General features: G+C 38.8%; 1 protein-coding gene across 3 annotated transcripts in view; it reads right to left on the reverse strand.

Moving 5' to 3' along the window:
- Nucleotides 1-20,135, reverse strand: part of EPSTI1 (epithelial stromal interaction 1) — a 100,415-nt gene that overhangs the window by 17,674 nt on the left and 62,606 nt on the right. For 2 of the 3 annotated variants that reach the window (XM_027116182.1, XM_027116181.1), the window contains exon 8: nucleotides 18,080-18,160. The exons of the other annotated variant lie outside the window; for it this stretch is intronic. In XM_027116182.1, the coding sequence (XP_026971983.1) occupies nucleotides 18,080-18,160 (81 nt within the window). The remainder of the gene's footprint in view (nucleotides 1-18,079; nucleotides 18,161-20,135) is intronic. 3 annotated transcript variants of the gene reach the window in all.

Consider the following 20,135-nt stretch of genomic DNA (forward strand, 5'->3'; position numbering starts at 1 on the left):
CAAGGCTGTAGTAACTGGAGACTAGGATAGGGTCATTTTGAAATCATGTTTGAATTCCGGTGGGACGTGTTCTGACATGGTTCAGCTCGACTGCTTTATGTAAACATGAAAGTGCCATCACACGGGCAGGACATACTTCTCCCGGGAGAGAGTGTTCTCTCAACTCAACGAGAGGGAAAGCATAGTAGAAGCAGGAGAGTTAATGCCATGAAGTTCAAGAACCCCTACTTTGAATGATTTTTAAAACAGGAGAAGAGTTTGGGGCCGGGGACAGCTTAGAGGAGTCTTGGTTCTGTGGCTCCCCATAGTAGTAACTTTGCCCAGAAGAACAAAGATGTCCTTGGCTATGAGAAAAAGTGGAAATGACCTCAAAATATCGAGAGGAGACCAACCAAATCCAAGGAAGTAAATACTCATGGGTAAAGTAGGAGAGTGAAAAAATAGCATTAATAATGTGTACTCCTTTCTTACTAGTTATTGTTAATTCTATCATTTTAATATAAAGAAACTTTCAGCTTTCTGAAAAGTCTACTATTGTAGACTTTCAGCTACAATAGTCATTGAATCACACAGCTCTCTATCTCCCACCCATAAATACTTCCTATTAAATTTCTTCTAACTTAAGAAATTTTTTAAGAAATTAAATTTCCTTCTAACTTAAGAAATTTTTTTTTCTCATGAAATTTACTTATACGTTGTCAAAAATGTAGAAAATACAAAAACTATGAAGGAAAACATAATCATCACTCATTAAAACCCTCCACCCAGAGATAAGCTCCTTTAACATGTCAGTATATTTCCCTCATTTCTTGATTTACATACATACAGAAATTATAACTGCTTATCAACACCTCGAGTCACACTTACAGGCTTCCACATGCCAGGCAATAGGATAAACTCTCCACGTGCTCTCTCTCACGTAATCTTAGAAACAATGTCATGAGGTAAATAACATCACTATCATCCATAACAGATAAGGTTTAGAGACACGAAGTAATCCACACACAAAGTACCATAAGAAGAAGACGTAGGCTTCTAAACTCACCCAGACTCTATTTTATAATCTTGCCTTTTTTCAGTTTCACGTAGGTGAGCATATTCCTACGTCATTAAAACACAGTAGTAATTGATGCATTGTATTCCAAACTTCAAAATCTTCAAATCCTCTACTGCTGAACAAATGGTTTCAAATTTTCCATTAAGATGATTTTTAAAATAAACACTCTTACATAAACAACTTGTGTGCATCTCTGATTATTTCCTCAGAATAGATGTATACCTTTTAGATCTAATACTTTTATATTTAGGAAACTCTTTAGAATTTGGTATCGTCAGATAGCCCTTCAGTTCCCCTTTTACCAGCAGCAGTACAAGGGAGTCTGTAATGTTTTTTAATAGCTAATAGTGTAAGCCCTCCTTGCCCCAGCAAACATACAAATTATTATCCGTATTTTTATAAACTTCTTGTTTAATTTTGTGCTTATTCTCCCAGTTGAAGTGTAGATATAGTTTTTCAACCTACATCAAATTCCATTGAGATATTTATTGGAATTCCATTTAACTCACTAATTAATTTGGATAGAACTGTAGTTATTACAGTATTGATTTTACCACTAAGGGGTATCAGCCATCTCTACTTTATTCAAATTTACTTTAATGGATCACAGGAAAGTTCTCAGGTTTTCTGGGGGGGGTTAGGTTTGGGGGGTTTTGGGGGGTTCTTTTTTTTAGGGATTGAGCAATTTTTTACATGGTTGCTTTTTAAATCTTTTTTTATTTTTTATTTAATTTTATTTATTTATTTATTTTACTTTTGGCTGCATTGGGTCTTCATTGCTGTGTACGGGCTTTCTCTAGTTGTGGCGAGCGGGGGCTACTCTTCGTTGTGGTGTGTGGGTTTCTCATTGCAGTGGTTTCCCTTGTTGCGGAGCACAGGCTCTAAGCACGCGGGCTTCAGCAGATGTGGTGCACGGGCTCAGTAGTTGTGGCGCGCGGGCTTAGTTGCTCCATGGCATGTGGGATCTTCCCGAACCAGGGCTCGAAGCTGTGTCCCCTGCATTGGCAGGTGGATTCTTAACCTCTGTGACACCAGGGAAGTCCCCATAGTTGCTTTTTGATGAGATCTTTTTATCCCCTATTTTCTAATTAATTTTTTGCTAATATTTGAGGAAGTTGTTGATTCTTATATAAATGTTTTATAACCAACTCTAACTCCATTTGTTCTAAGTATTTTTCAGTTGATTCTCTTGGGTTGTACGGGCAGATTGCTGTCATCTATAAATTATTTATTTCCAATAATTAGACAAACTCCTTTTTTTATTTTTGTCTTATCAAGTTGACTAAAACAAGTCCCAAACCTTGTTCCACGCAAAACTGAAGGTTTTTTCCCCTTCACTAAAAAGAGCTTTTCATCAAATAACATCGAGAAGCACTAGATTAGTATTTGCAGAACAACACTGGTTAGCGGTAGGGGTTGCAAATACCCTTATGTTGTTCACTGTTCTGATATTTTACCACTGACATTAATGTTGGTTATTGCTTTGGAAGACTATATGTATCTTAAGAGAAAAAATTTTATTTCTAGCTCACTATGTTTTTTTTAATTGATAGATTTTAACTTACCAATGCCCATTTTTTACAACTACAGAGGTAGTCAAATTCTTTTTCTCTCATGACCTATCATATCTGCAGTGATATGATATAAAAAGTTATAATATATAGCTAGTCATCTTTGCACTCCAAGAAAAAACCTTACTATGTCTTGGTAAATTATTTAAGAGAAAAAAAAAATCCCATTAGGTTAGAATTTTCTTTCAGATGTTAATATCTATAAATCTCTGGGTGTGTATGTGTGTGTGTGTGTTTGTGTGTCTTCTCCCTTTACCAGGTTGTGACATCATGGGGATGACAGTTAAATAATATTAATTCTAAATTATTTAATCTTTTTCCTTTCTCTGAAACAATTCGTAGAACATAGAAAAACAATCTGTTTCTTGAAAATTCTGATGAACTTGCCTGGAAAATTATCCAAGTTTAGCTTGTTAGGGAGAAGTAATTCTCAGAAAATTTTAGAAATCACTCACATCTTCATTTGTCTTTATTTTAATTCTTTGAATCATTTTAGAGTTTTACATTTTCTCATAAAACCATTCACTTAATCCACATATTCATTGGCATAGTATTATATAGTAATATAAACTTAATCTTTTCTAAAACTGTGGTTCTAGCCACTCATTTCTACTGTTGTGTAGAAACAGTAGAAATGCAGTTGTGTAATCTTTTCTTCATTAGACTTACCAGAGATCTGTTCATTTTGTTGACCTTATCAAAGAACAAGCTGTTGGATTTTTATAACAGCTGTTTCTTGAAGTTTTGTTATTAATCTCTGTTCTTAATTACTTCCTTCAGTATAGTTTATTGTTCTTGTTCTAAATTCTTAGGCTGGATACTTAATTCATTTCTGTTTTGAATACTGATTGGATTTAAAGTTATGATTTTTCTTTCTCTGAGTAGAGCATCTCAGGGTACAGCTTTGAATGCATTCCCCATAAAGTGCTCTCACCACGATTTCTAGTGTATTCTATGATAATTTTCTCTGTCATTGAATAATTTAAGTATGTTCTCATTTTTTGGTTTGTTTTTACTTTCCAAATGACTATATAAAATCAATAACCATGCAAAATCAGTAAGTGCACTCAGCCTATCAGAAAAAAATTTTTGAATTCCTAGAAGGTAGAAAGGAGACAAAATAAACTATACGGAGAAACAAGCATGCAGGATAAACCGGGGCTGAGTTAGCTGTGTTTCTGAAGGAGATCTGGGAGGCATTCATGAAGATGACCAGCTGGAGAACTACACTGAGATGAGCTTGGCAGTGGGCTCTTCCCCTCCCATGCTTGTGTACATAGCAGCAAGCACTGACACGGCCCCTTGGGTAACAGTGAATGAAGGAAGGGTGTCTGAGCTCAGAGAAACAGGACAGTGTCCCAGTACCTGCTGACTTTAGGAGAACAAGAGGCTGCCACACGCAGAAGACAGGCTCCTGTATATCTCACTTGGCCATGTGCCCAAAGAAACATGAGGAGATAACCAAGAATCACCAAACATTCGAGAAAGAAAACTACACGAGATAAAACTTAAAATGGAAAGGAAAAAAAGTACTGCTAAAATAGTAAATAGAAAATTTTAATGGTTGTATAATTACCATCAATGATCAGAAAGACTACTGCACTTATAAAACAGAACGTGGCTATGAAAAAGTAAGTCAGCAACCTTGGTAAATAAACAGATTTGATGCATGTGCCAAGTAAGCAGAATGGACACTCATGAAGTAACACAGTGAACAGGATGACCTAGCTCAAGGTTTCTTTCAGAATGCAACGGAAAAGGCCAAAGAGACAGGAAGTATAAGAAAAACAACTAAGAGAGATAGAGAACAGATATAGAATTTCCGAAAGCCACTTGATACATAACCCAGAAATGGACAGAAGAGACAATACAGGGGAAGAAATGTGAAAGGAAAATAGAAATTTCCCTGAACTGGAGTGAGATTTATATTTTGAGCTTAAATAGGCCAACCAAAGGTCATACAAAACTTAAAACAAAAATACTGTGAAATTTCTTATGATGGGGAGTAAAGGAGAGGAGAGAAAAGAGGAAAAATGAATAAATGGAACAGAAAATTCAGAGTCAAGAAAATAAAAATCAGAAAGCATGAAAGAAAATGTAGTTAAAAAGTAAATTATGTAGGAGGGGCAGAGTCAAGATGGCGTACTAGGAGGATGCAGTATTCGCATCTCCTCACAACTAGGGCACCTACCAGGCACCAGTGGGGGACCACGGACATCTAAGGGGACGGGAGGAACCCCCAGCAACCGGGTAGGATGTGGGGCATGGGGGGAGTGAAGGGGGAGGAGAAGTGGAGGTGGGATGGGACTGGTGGCCCTGAGGGGCGGCTGGGGGAGGGAAAGGCATCCCACGCCCAAAGGGGCAAATTGGGGAACCATTGGGAGGGCAGAGGATCAAAAGGGAGTGTGGCCAGGTTTCCACTGCCCATTTGGGCCCCCAGGAACCTGCTGAGATCCTGGGCCTGATCCTCTGCCCACCTATGCCTCCTCCAGCTGCATGGATCCTGAGGGAGTGGGAGGGAAGGAAGGGGGAGCAAAAGTAAAGGCCGGACCTCCAGGACCAACACCCCTGAGGGGTGGTTAGGGGGAGAGGAGGAGTTCCTGCACCCAGCGGGACCCACCCATGGTTAGGGATCCAGCAGTGATGGGGGAGACCCTGGAGGACATGGTAGGGGAGGGGCGTGAAGGAACAGAAGGGAATGGGGGCAGTGCTTTCCCTATCCATTAGTCACCAGGAAGACTGTTGGGCTCCCAGGCCTAATCCTCTGCCCTCAGAGCCTCCCTCCTGCCCCGCAGAGCCCAAGCCCCACCCCTACACCCCCACCCAGGGCCCCACCTCTACAATTGGAGACCCCCTCTGAGACCCCTTCCAATGCGCTGGGGCTAAACCCCACCCACACAACCTCACTCAGCGCCCTACCTCCAAACTCCGGAACTCCACACTCCAGAGGCCCTCCTTTCGACATCTGGCCTTTCCCCTTACGTGCAGGTCCTAAGCAGAGGCCCTGCCCCATGCTTCAACATCACCCCGACTAGGCCCTGCCCCCCACTAAAACGTCACGCCCCATCTAGGTCCCACCCCACCCTAAACCGCAACCCTGCCTAAGTTCCACCCCCGCTAAACTCCACACCAATAGCCAAGGCTTCTTTTTTTTTATTCCCTCTTTTACATTGGGGTTCTGTTTTACCTTGTTGATTCATTGTTGTTGATTCTTTTATATTTTTATTTTTCCTAATAAATCTTTTACTTCTCTAATTTTATTTAATTCTTTATACTTTGTTATTGTGCTCTCCTTTTGGCGTGTTTTTCCTCCCCCGTTTTTTTTTTTTTTCTTTTTTCTGTTCTGGTTTTATTTTACCTTGTTGCAGTTGTTTCAATTATAGTTTTATTTTTCCTAATATATGTTTTATCTTTCTAATTTTATTTTGTATTTTAATTCTTTGATATTGTACTGCTCCTTTTTTCTTTCTTTCTTCCTTATTATTATTATTTTTTTTTACCATGCCATGAAGCTTGCAGGATCTTGGTTCCCAGGCCTGAGGTCGGGCCCAAGATCCTGTGGTGGGAGCTCCAAGTCCAAATTGCTGGACTAACAGAGAACCTCAGAAATCATGGAATATCCACCAGAGTGTGAGGCTTCCTGGAGGTCCTCATCTCAGCACCAAGACCCAGCTCTATGCAACTGCCTGCAAACTCCAGTGCTGGACGTCTCAGGCCAAACAACCAGAAAGACAGGCATACCGCATCAACGATCAAAAGAAAAAAAAAAATGAAATGACAAAATGATACATTACAGAAGAAGAAGCAAGGTAAAAACCTACAAGACCAAATAAATGAAGACGAATAGACAAGCTACCTGAAAAAGAATTCAGAGTAATGATAGTAAAGATGATCCAAATCTCGGAAACATAATGGAGAAAATATAAGAAACATTTAATGAGGATCTAGAAGAACTAAAAAGCAAACAAACAGTGATGAACAACACAATAACTGAAATTAAAAATACCGTAGAAGGAATCAATAACAGAATAACTGAGGCAGAAGAATGGATAAGTTACCTGGAAGATAAAAGGGTGGAAATAAATTCCAGCAGAATTAAAAAAAACAAAAAAGAATGAAAAGAATTGAGGACAGTCTCAGAGACCTCTGGGATAACATTAAACACACCAACATTCAAATTATAGGGGTCCCAGAAGAAGAAGACAAAAAGAAAGGGTCTGAGAATATATTTGAAGAGTTATAGTCAAAAACTTCCCCAACGTGGAAAAGTAAATAGTCAATTCCAGGAAGCACAGAGAATTCCATAAGGATAAACCAAAGAGACACACACTGAGACACATATTAATCAAACTATCAAAAATTAAATACGAAGAAAAAATGTTAAAAGCAGCAAGGGAAAAGCAACAAATAACATACACGGGAATCCCCATAAGGTTAACAGCTGAACTTTCAGCAGAAACTCTGCAAGCCAGAAGGGAGTGGCAGGACATATTTAAAGTGATGAAAGGGAAGAACCAACAACCAAGATTACCTTACCCAGACAGGATCTCATTCAGATTATACAGAGATATTAAAACCTTTACAGACAAGCAAAAGCTAAGAGAATTCAGCACCACCAAACCAGCTTTACAACAAATGCTAAAGGAACTTCTCTAGGCAAGAAACACAAGAGAAGGAAAAGACATACAAAAACAAACCCAAAGCAATTAAGAAAATGGTAATAGGAACATACATATGGATGATGACCTTAAATGTAAATGGATTAAAAGCACCAACCAAAAGACATAGACTGGCTGAATGGATACATAAACAAGACCCATACATATGCTGTCTACCCACTTCAGACGTAGGGACACATACAGACTGAAAGTGAGGGGATGTAAAAAGATATTCCATACAAATGGAAATCAAAAGAAAGCTGGAGTAGCAATTCTCATATCAGACAAAATAGACTTTAAAATAAAGACTATTACAAGAGACAGACAGGGATATTACATAATGAACAACGGATCAATCCAAGAAGAAGATAGAAAACTTGTTAAATATTTATGTACCCAACACAGGACCACCTCAATACATAAGGCAGATGCTAACAGCCATAGAAGGGGAAATCGATAGTAACACAAGCGTAGTAAGGGACTTTAACACCCAACTTTCGCCAATGGACATATCATCCAAAATGAAAAAAACACAGGAAACACAAGCTTTAAATGACACATTAAACAAGATGCACTTAATTGATATTTATAGGATATTCCATCCAAAAACAACAGAATACACTTTCTTCTCAAGTGCTCATGGAACATTCTCCAGGATAGACCATATCTTGGGTCACAAATCAAGCCTTGTTAAATTTAAGAAAATTGAAATCGTGTCAAGTAACTTTTCTGACCACAACTCTATGAGACTAGACATCAATTACAGGAAAAAAATTGTAAAAAGTACAAACACATGGAGGCCAAGCAATACGCTACTAAATAACCAAGAGATCACTGAAGAAATCAAAGAAGAAAAAAAAATCCCTAGAAACAAATGACAATGAAAACACGATGACCCAAACCCTATGGGATGCAGTAAAAGCAGTTCTAAGAGGGACGCTTATAGCGATGCAATCCTACCTAAAGAAACAAGAAACATCTCAAACAACCTAACCTTACACCGAAAGCAATTAGAGAAAGAACAAAAAAAAACCACCCAAAGTTAGCAGAAGGAAAGAAATCATAAAGATCCGATCAGAAATAAATGAAAAAGAAATGAAGGAAACGGTAGCAAAGATCAATAATACTAAAAGCTGGTTCTTTGAGAAGATAAACAAAATTGATAAACCATTAGCCAGACTCATCAAGAAAAAAAGGGAGAGCTTCCCTGGTGGCGCAGTGGTTGAGAGTCCGCCTGCCGATGCAGGGGACACGGGTTCGTGCCCCGGTCCAGGAGGATCCCACATGCCGCGGAGTGGCTGGACCTGGGAGCCATGGCCGTTGAGCCTGCGCGTCCGGAGCCTGTGCTCCGCAACGGGAGAGGCCACAACAGTGAGAGGCCCACGTACCACAAAAAAAAGAGAAAACACAGAGAAAACAAAATTGATAACCCATTAGCCAGACTCATCAAGAAAAAAAGGAAGAAGGCTCAAATCAATAGAATTAGAAATGAAAAAGGAGAAGTAACTGACACTGCAGAAATACAAAGGATCATGAGAGATTACTACAAGTAACTATATGCCAATAAAGTGGACAACCTGGAAGGAATGGACAAATTCTTAGAAAAGCACAGCCTTCTGAGACAAAGCCAGGAAGAAATACAAAGTATAAACAGACCATTCACAAGCACTGAAATTGAGACTGTGATTAAAAATCTTCCAGCAGGGCTTCCCTGGTGGTTCTGTGGTTGAGAGTCCGCATGCCGATGCAGGGGACACAGGTTCGTGCCCCAGTCCAGGAGGATCCCACATGCCGCGGAGCGGCTAGGCCCGTGAGCCATGGACGCTGAGCCTGCGCGTCCGGAGCCTGTGCTCCACAATGGAAGAGGCCACAACAGTGAGAGGCCCGCATACTGCAAAAAAAAAAAAAAAATCTTCCAACAAACAAAACCCCAGGACCAGATGGCTTCACAGGTAAATTCTATCAAACATTTACAGAAGAGCTAACACCTATCCTTCTCAAACTCTTCCAAAATATAGCATAGGGAGGAACACTCCCAAACTCATTCTACGAGTTTGGGATCACCCTGATACAAAACCAGACAAAGATGTCACAAAGAAAACTACAAGCCAATATCACTGATGAACATAGATGCAACATTCCTCAACAAAATACTAGCAAACAGAATCCAACAGCACATTAAAAGGATCATACACTATGATCAAGTGGGGTTTATCCCAGGAATGCAAGGATTCTTCAATATACGCAAATCAATTGATGTGACACACCATATTAACAAATTGAAGGAGAAAAACCATATGATCATCTCAATAGATGCAGAAAAAGGTTGTGACAAAATTCAACACCCATTTATGATAAAAACCCTCCAGAAAGTAGAAATAGAGGGGACTTACCTCAACATAATTAAAGCCATATATGACAAACCCACAACCAACATCATTCTCAATGGTGAAAAACTGAAACCATTTCCTCTAAGATGAGGAACAAGACAAGGTTTCCCACTCTCACCACTATTATTCAACATAGTTTTGGAAGTTTTAGCCACAGAAATCAGAGAAGAAAAAGAAATAAGAGGAATCCAGATCAGAAAAGAAGAAGTAAAACTGTCACTATTTGCAGATGACATGATACTTTACATAGAGAATCCTAAAGATGCTACCAGAAAACTACTAGAGCTAATCAATGAATTTGGTAAAGTAGCAGGATACAAAATTAATGCACAGAAATCTCTTGCATTCCTATACACTAATGATGAAAAATCTGAAACAGACATTAAGCAAACACTCCCATTTACCATTACAACAAAAAGAATAAAATACCTAGGAATAAATCTACCTAAGAAGACAAAAGACTTGTATGCAGAAAACTATAAGACACTGATGAAAGAAATTAAAGATGACACAAACAGATGGAGAGATATACTATGTCTTGAACTGGAAGAATCAACATTGTGAAAAGGACTATACTACCCAAAGCAATCTACAAATTCAAAGCAATCCCTATCAAACTACCAATGGCATTTTTCACAGAATTAGAACAAAAAACTTCACAATTTGCATGGAAACACAGAAGACCCCGAATAGCCAAAGCAATCTTGAGAAAGAAAAGTGGAGCTGGAGGAATCAGGCTCCCAGACCTCAGACTATACTACAAAGCTACAGTAATCAAGACAGTATGGTACTGGCACAAAAACAGAAATACAGATCAATGGAACAGGATAGAAAGCCCAGAGATAAACCCACGAACATATGGTCACCTTATATTTGACAAAGGAGGCAAGAGTATACAATAGAGAAAAGACAGCCTCTTCAATAAGTGGCTGGGAAAACTGGACAGCTACATGTAAAAGAATGAAATTAGAACACCACCTAACACCATACACAAAAATAAACTCAAAATGGATTAAAGACCTAAATGTAAGGCCAGGCACTATAAAACTCTTAGAGGAAAACATAGGCAAAACACTCTATGACATAAATCACAGCAAGATCCTTTTTGACCCACCTCCTAGAGAAATAGAAATAAAACCAAAAATAAACAAATGGGACCTAATGAAACTTCAAAGCTTTTGCACAGCAAAGGAAACCATAAGAAAGACAAAAAGACAATCCCCAGAATGGGAGAAAATATTTGCAAACGAAGCAACTGACAAAGAATTAATCTCCAAAATACACAAACAGCTCATTCAGCTCAGTATCAAAAAAACAAACAACCCAATCCAAAAATGGGCAGAAGACCTAAACAGACATTTCTCCACAGAAGATATACAGATTGCCAACTCACTCATGAAAAGATGCTCAACATCACTAACCATTAGGGAAATGCAAATCAAAACTACAATGAGGTATCACCTCACACCGGTGAGAATGGCCATCATCAAAAAATCTACAACTATAAATGCTGGAGAGGGTGTGGAGGAAAGGGAACCCTCTTGCACCTTTTGTGGAAACTGATACAGCCACTATGGAGAAAATTATGGAGGTTTCTTAATAAACTAAAAATAGAACTACCATATGACCCAGCAGTCCCTCTACTGGGCATACACACTGAGAAAACCGTAATTCAAAAACAGTCATGTACCACAATGTTCACTGCATCACTATTTACAATAGCCAGGACATGGAAGCAACCTAAGAGTCCATCGACAGACGAATGGATAAAGAAGATGTGGCACATATATACAATGGAATATTACTCAGCCATAAAAAGAAATGAAATTGAGTTATCTGTAGGGAGGTGGATGCACCTAGGGTCTGTCATACAGAGTGAAGTATGTCAGAAAGAGAAAAACAAACACCGTATGCTAACACATATATATGGAATCTAAAAAAAAAGTGGTTCTGAAGAACCTAGGGGCAGGACAGGAATAAAGACACACACGTAGAGAATGGACTTGAGGACACAGGGAGGGGGAAGGGTAAGCTGAGACGAAGTGAGAGAGTGGCATGGACATAGGTACACTACCAAATGTAAAACAGCTAGTGGGAAGCAGCTGCATAGCACAGGGAGATCAGCTCAGTGCTTTGCGACCACCTAGAGAGGTGGGATAAGGAGGGTGGGAGGGAGACGCAAGAGGGAGGGGATATGGGGATATACGTATGCATACAGCTGATTCACTTTGTTATACAGCAGAAACTAACACTAAAGTAATTATACTCCGATAAAGATATTAGGGAAAAAAAGTAAATTATGTAGCAAGAATATGTGCAAATACACTAGCAATCACAATAAATGAGAATATATTAAAAGAGACTACAAAACTGGGTAAAATGAAAATCAGCCATTTTTGTCACTAGAAATCTAATTTAAGCCAAGTGACACACAGTGGTTAAGTGATGGAAAAAGAAATTGCCACCTAAATTCTAACAAGAAGGATGGCAGAAAAATATATTAGAATCAGACAAAATTAAAAGACCAAAAACATAAAGCTAAAAATCACTAAATGGGAAGAGTAGTATATTACATATTAATAAAAATCTGTACTAAAAGGTAGGCTTCTCATAAGTCTCATTGGTTGGAACTACTTCCCATGTCAATGGCTGAACCAATCATAGTTAAGGAGACTAGAATTTCCATGATCAGTTAGACCATTTGCAAATGGATCCCTGGACTGATTTCTTCTGACTTCTTGGAAACACAGGCCATGGTAAGTAGGATGAATACATGAAGGAAAAAAACAAGGTTTTAGGAGAGAATTAGGCAATCGACAGTATTTTATACACCACTCAAGTTATCATAACACACAATTTTTTCTTGTATAGCATTAATTACTACCAAATGATTAATCACTATAAAATAAAAGTGCAATGTTTTTTGTCTCCTTTTGTCCATCTTCTCCATGAAAAAGTAAATTTCAGGAGAGCAGAGACCTTGTCCATCCTGTTACTAATTGGAGCTCCAGCATCTTGCAGAAGGCTCAGTACATAATAGGAGCTCAATACATGTTTGTTGACAGGATGGATGGATGGATGAATACTGGGATGGATTACTCTGAGATAGATCAACCAGAATAATAAAGTGAAAAAAAAAAAAAGGGCTTCCCTGGTGGCACAGTGGTTGAGAGTCTGCCTGCCTTTGCAGGGGACACAGGTTCGTGCCCTGGTCTGGGAAGATCCCACGTGCCGCGGAGCGGCTGGGCCCATGAGCCATGGCCACTGATCTTGCGCATCCGGAGCCTGTACTCCGCAATGGGAGAGACCACAGCAGTGAGAGGCCCGCGTACCAAAAAAAAAAAAAAGCCAGAAAAGGAAAGCTTTATATGGTGTTAAATAATGTCAGAGTTACAGGGATAGAGGGATTGCAAAAAGACCACTGCATTGAATGTTGAGAAGGGATTTTACCTTTAGAGAGCAGTTTCAGTAAGAACATTTATGAATATAAACCAGAACATAAAGCATTAAGGACAAAGTGGGCAATAAAGGTATGATTACAGTAATATTACCTCTGTCCTTTTTGTTTGTTTGTTTTGGTAGAAGCAGAAAAGGTGTTAGCTCTGAGGATAGCAGAATCAAGGAAGGAGTTGGTTGGCTTCTTTATTTAGAATGGCAAGAGTCAGCATGTTTGTTGACAAAAAATGTAGTAGTCAGTGGAGAAGAATCTACTGAAGGTATAGTTTGGTAAAGGAATTGTAACTAAATTTCTAGAAGAGGGAATTGAATCAAATGTAAAATACTGAGAAGTTAAACTTAAGGAAGAACCTACTGTCACCAGAGACCAGAGTAATGTAAGAACGTGAAAGTCAGGGACATACAGGGCAGGATCAATGTGCTGTCACCTCAACTTAACCTAGAGAATCTACTCTCCAACTCCACAGTAGGTGTTCAATAAATACTTGTTGAATGAATGGAATGAACAAACACATGAATAGACGCAATGATACAAATGTGTTATTTTCTGTATCTTCCTACCATAAATGTGATTCTTTTTTTTGAATTTTGTTTTATTTACTTTTTATAAAGCAGGTTCTTATTAGTCATCAATTTTATACACATCTGTGTATACACGTCAATCCCAATCGCACAATTCATCACACCACCATGCCCACCCCGCCCGCGGCTTTCCCCACTTGGTATCCATACGTTGGTTCTCTACATCTGTGTCTCTATTTCTGCCCTGCAAACCGGTTCATCTGTACCATTTTTCTAGGTTCCACATATATGCATTAATATACGATATTTGCTTTTCCCTTTCTAACTTACTTCACTCTGTATGACAGTCTCTAGATCCATCCACGTCTCAACAAATGACCTAATTTCATTCCTTTTTATGGCTGTATAATATTCCATTGTATATATGTACCACAACTTCTTTATCCATTCATCTGTCGATGGGCATTTAGGTTGCTTCCATGTCCTGGCTGTTGTAAATAGTGCTGCAATGAACACTGGGGTGCATGTGTCTTTTTTAATTATTGTTTTCTCTGGGTATACGCCCAGTAGTGGGATTGCTGGATCATATGGTAATTCTGTTTTTACTTTTTTAAGGAACCTCCGTACTGTTCTCCATAGTGGCTGTATCAATTTACATGCCCACCAACAGTGCAAGAGGGTTCCCTTTCCTCCACACCCTCTCCAGCATTTGTTGTTTGTAGATTTTCTGATGATGCCCATTCTAACTGGTGTGATACCTCACTGTAGTTTTGATTTGCATTTCTCTAATAATTAGTGATGTTGAGCAGCTTTTCATGTGCTTCTTGGCCATCTGTATGTCTTCTTTGGAGAAATGTCTATTTAGGCCTTCTGCCCATTTTTGGATTGGGTTGTTTGTTTTTTTAACATTGAGCTGCATGAGCTGTTTATATATTTTGGAAATTAATCCTTTGTCCATTGATTCATTTCCAAATATTTTCTCCCATTCTGAAGATTGTCTTTTCATCTTATTTATGGTTTCCTTTGCTGTGCAAAAGCTTTGAAGTTTCATTAGGTCCCATTTGTTTATTTTTGCTTTTATTTCCATTACTCTAGGATGTGGATCAGAAAAGATCTTGCTGTGATTTATGTCATAGAGTGTTCTGCCTATGTTTTCCTCTAAGAGTTTGATAGTGTCTGGTCTTACATTTAGGTTTTTAATCCATTTTAAGTTTATTTTTGTGTATGGTGTTAGGGAGTGTTCTAACTTCATTCTTTTACATGTAGCTGTCCAGTTTTCCCAGCACCACTTATTGAAGAGACTGTCTTTTCTCCATTGTATATCCTTGCCTCCTTTGTCATAGATTAGTTGACCACAGGTGCGTGGGTTTATCTCTGGGCTTTCTATCTTGTTCCATTGATCTATATTTCTGTTTTTGTGCCAGTACCATATTGTCTTGATTACTGTAGCTTTGCAGTATAGTCTGAAGTCAGGGAGTCTGATTCCTCCAGCTCCACTTTTTTCCCTCAAGACTGCTTTGGCTTTTCGGGGTCTTTTGTGTCTCCATACAAATCTTAACATATTTTTGTTCTAGTTCTGTAAAAAATGCCATTGGTAATTTGATAGGGATTGCATCGAATCTGTAGATTTCTTTGGGTAGTATAGTCATTTTCACAATATTGATTCTTCCAATCCAAGAACATGGTATATCTCTCCATCTGTTGGTATCATCTTTAATTTCTTTCATCAGTGTCTTATAGTTTTCTGCATACAGGTCTTTTGTCTCCCTAGGTAGGTTTATTCGAATGTGTTATTTTCTGTATCTTCCTACCATAAACATAATTCTTCTCATTTTCTTAAGGTAAACCATTGAAGTGATAAGGAGTAACAGACTCTACCAGCCAGGAAATGCCTCCAGGGGACATTTTCCAACAATGACAGACTGAGCAAAAAGAGAGAGAAGCAAAAACGAGGTAAATATCCTTATATATTCTACCCTTATTGAAGTCCCTAGTGATGGAATTATCTATACGCTCGCACTTCATTTTACTGAAAGCTTCAGTAAGTAAAGGGAAATAATTTATGTAAAAAAAATGTTTAATCAATAACCAGAAAATATGTATGTATCAATATTTGTCTAACTCCAGAAGAAAAACAAGATTAAGAAATAAAAAGCTTAATTTTCACTGTCTAAAGTAACTGCTCAACCTGAAAATTAAATCCCAGATCTGATTTTCTAATCTGTTGAGCATTCTCTTTATAAAATGTTCTACTTTTAATGGTTTTCACATTCTGAATATATACACCAAACTTTATAAAATACTATTTAAAACTCACTAAAAGTTATTTTAAAGTAAATCGTATCTACAATGATTTCACAACACTCCCCTCGGTATCTAAGTCCTAGGAATAAGTTAAAAGATCACAGAAACATTTCCTGTGATTTAACAGACATTACTGAAAATACAACATGAGTGTATACCAGATTTAGTTTCCACATGCTAATTACTAGAATCTTACTATAACATTGCTTCTTTAATTGTGGATTTCAATATGAGGCCTTTGTCAGAAGAAAAAAAAATTGTTAAACACCAAGGGATAAAAATGTTTCATGGTTTCTTTATTGTTTATATAGTAGCTTAATAACTAAATTGGCAACTTACATTATTTCTTTCAACAATTTAATTACTACGTACTATGCACAAAACAGCTCAGCGACACAGTCATTTATATCATACGCTGGATGAAATTATGAAAGAGTAAGAAGTTGGCCACTTTTGGGAGGAGGATAGCACTCAAAAGGGTCAAATTGGGCTTCCCTGGTGGCGCAGTGGTTGAGAGTCCGCCTGCTGATGCAGGGGACACGGGATCGTGCCCCGGTCTGGGAAGATCCCACATGCCGCGAAGCAGCTGGGCCTGTGAGCCATGGCCGCTGAGCCTGCGCATCCGGAGCCTGTGCTCCGCAATGGGAGAGGCCACAACAGTGAGAGGCCCGCGTACGGCAAAAAAAAAAAAAAGGGTCAAATTAGCGCAACGACAATTAGTACATATTTCGTAATATGATTTCCACCCACAATTGCTATAATAAGTTACCTTGTGCAACAAAGACATAATGGAAAAAAACCAAATTAAACGAAATCAAAGAACTCAGAATGGGAGTTAGAATTCAGTTAATTGTATAATTGAAGAAACAGATTTAAGAGACTTTCTGGAAGAGGGCTTCCCTGGTGCCACAGTGGTTAAGAATCCGCCTGCCAATGTAGAGGACACGGGTTCGATCCCTGGCTCGGGAAGATCCCACATGCCATGGAGCAGCTAAGCTCGTGTGCCACAACTACTGAGCCTGTGCTCTGGAGCCCGCGAGCCACAATTACTGAGCCCATGTGCCACAACTACTGAAGCCCGCGCACCTAAAGCGTGTGCTCCACAACAAGAGAAGCCACCACAATGAGAAGCCCACGCACCGCAACGAAGAGTAGCCCCCCCTCACCACAACTAGAGAAAGCCCGCGCACAGCAACAAAGACCCAGCACAGCCAAAAATAAAAAAATAAATAAATTTATTTTTTAAAAAAAGATATTCTGGAAGAAATGACAGGATATCACCATAAACACAGCAAGAAAAAAGCTGGAAAATAAAAATGATGGGGAATATAATGGTCTTCAACTAGCTGAATAATTTATTTTGCTCTTTTAAAGGACCTGGAATGAAGTGGCCCCTTGGAGCTGACTCCCATCTTCCCCATCGCTCCCAGCCCTTGTTGAGGAGCCTCTGGCACCACTGAGCCTACATATCAAGGCAGGTATGACCATCAAGTCACAACACTGTTTTTAGTTACATGCCAGAAATTTCATATTCTAATAAGGATTACCCTTGAAGTACTTTTCTTAGGAGGTTCTGTATTCATTTCACTGATTTCTCTTGCTCGTTTTATTTGGAATTTTATGTTTTGTTTGGAACGCCTCACATATGTGTATACGTGTAGAGTATCCTTACTTTTCATTCTATGTATATTTTTAGATGAACATTTAAGCCAGTTTCATGATTTTGTATGTCTGCTTTGTTTGTTATGCATTATAGTAGTCTCTGGACACTATTTGCAATATCATATATCTTTGGTTTAAAAAATGGCAGTGGCATTGGTTATGTTTTGTAGATCGTACGTTCCCAAGTGTTCTATCATCTTCTCCATGAGATGCTGGCTCCAACTACGGCAGACACACTGTAGCCCCTACGAGGCTAAGTATCACGAGAGTTTTGACCAGAAGGAGCCACCGCACCACCATACTCTTAAAACACATTCACATCTCACCATTTTTAACACCTGTGGTTTTTTTTTTTTTTCGGAATTTTCATGTATGTAAGAATTTCTGTTCCGAAACCCTTCAAAATTGTCTAGTACCCCAAGCAAATAATTAGCAGTGGCTAATTGGGTCTTTGAATACCTTCTGGCTATGTTCATCCTTCATCTTTTGCAATTTTTTAGTTCCTTCCCTTATAGAATCCATATAAGCCTGTCTTCTGGCCTGTAATGGTATAAGAAAAAAAAAATCATGGGAAAAAAGCATCACAACAGTGTACTGGTCTGCCTATCATGGGTCTGGTTCTAACAAATTAACCTCATACTAAGCATGTAGTAAGCTCTCCACATACAGTTGCTTACTGAGTGATTTATGCATATGTCTGCAGATGCCCCTTGGGATATACAAAAAGAAGGTGAGTATAAGCACAGTCATCCAGCACATTTTAAAGGATGATCTAAATGTCTGTTTCATTAAGCTTTAAAAATATCCCCTCAGAGATAATCGACATAGTTTATTCTTTCTAATGAGAAGGATTTGAATCAGAGGAAAGCTAAATATATTTTTCAAGAATATTCCAACTAGCTGTTAAATATCAGAGGCAAGCAATGGTGACACTGACTACAGAAGCACTGACGTGTCTACTGCTCATTAACGCTATCCCATTAAAGAGCGTGTCAGCTGCTGATTGATACCATGTAATCCCAGAGATGCCTTTCTCTCTAGGTCTTTGCGTCCCTAATCTGTACCTGAAGTTCACTTCTCTTCCTGAGAGGGGAAGCAAAGCCTGTTCAGGAGCACAGGAGCCATCATTTCTGGCTGAATTAGGACCTCAAGGGGGAACCTCGGAAGAGCCAGCACACACGGTAAGATGTCCTTCAGTCCCAGTGACCCTCCACGTCAGTGTTCCCCCCATGGGCGCAGAGACCATGTGTGCTGGAATTTATGAGATTTCAAGTATCCTATCTGTTCATGTCACTTTCTCTCCCTCACATTGATTTGTAGCCCACCCTCTGTAAGGCAGAGAGGCCAGCCTGATAAGCTAATGCGTAGGAAATCCATTCTTCTCATAAAACTACCAGCAGCATCACGGCAGCAGGTGACATATTTCAGGCCTAGTTCTTTGGACTAATAATCCATAAAGTTTATGTAGCCTGATCCCCCCTTTTCTCTTGCCATAATTTTTCTCAAGCACTTCTTAATTCATTCCCCCATTTCTGTCACTATAAAACCCATATTCCATCAAATAATAAGAAGCACTTGCCAGAAAGGGAGAGAGGCTCTCTGAATTGTATCAGCTATAGCACTACCCATTAGGAAGGTGGAGCTCCAGATGTGTTCAGAAAGCCCACATATATCCAAACCCTGCTACATTAGACAGGCACACATATCCTAGGACTTTGTTGTACCCATATTCTGAAAACAAGGGGACTGTGATAAGATACAAAGGAGGGGGAGTCATTCTCCAATGACCCCTTCTTTTTATATTAGAGAAGGCTAGTTTTTATCACAAATATCCCACACAAGATCTGAAAGGTGGGAAGGGGGCCGGGGGCACATCTTATATTCAAGGGACTAAAAGGAGGAGTAAGATAGTTAAAGCAGATATGATGACTTTATTGAGGAACCTATTTGTATACCTTTCTTTTAAAGTTAACCACTTTGCTGTTCTTTTATCAAAATATGGGTCCTAGTTTTTGAGTCAGAAAAGAAAATGACATAAAGTGTCAATGAAAAGGCCACAGAAACTAGGAAGTCACATGGCATCTCAACTACAAAGAGTTCAAAGTTACTTGCAGTCCTAATGCTTGCTGTGATCCCTGGGCAGGACAGGAAGTTTCTGTTCAAAAATAGGGGGAAAAAAAATTTGATCACTATTTTTCTTAGTTCTAAGTCCCAGAAATTTCTATGTCATATTCACATTATTTTTCTATCATAAAATATTGATTTAACATATTAATAATAAATTTTTTGTTATTCAGCTAAAATATACACTTCTAGTCATCCTCCCCCACAAGCTATGCTTATAATATATTAATTCAATAAGCAATATTTCAGCCTCCTATGCACAAGCACTGTGGTCAGACATGACCCCAGACCTCAAGTGCTTATAGCCTAGTGTGGAAGCCAGACAAAAAGATTAATGAGACTAATGATTATATATATATATACACATATACCTGCCCCAAGTTCCTGGCAT

The sequence above is a fragment of the Aethalodelphis obliquidens genome, unplaced genomic scaffold (genome assembly GCF_003676395.1).
Source record: "Aethalodelphis obliquidens isolate GAN/ISIS:26980383/991018 unplaced genomic scaffold, ASM367639v1 scaffold16, whole genome shotgun sequence".
In the NCBI taxonomy this organism is placed as follows: domain Eukaryota; kingdom Metazoa; phylum Chordata; class Mammalia; order Artiodactyla; family Delphinidae; genus Aethalodelphis; species Aethalodelphis obliquidens.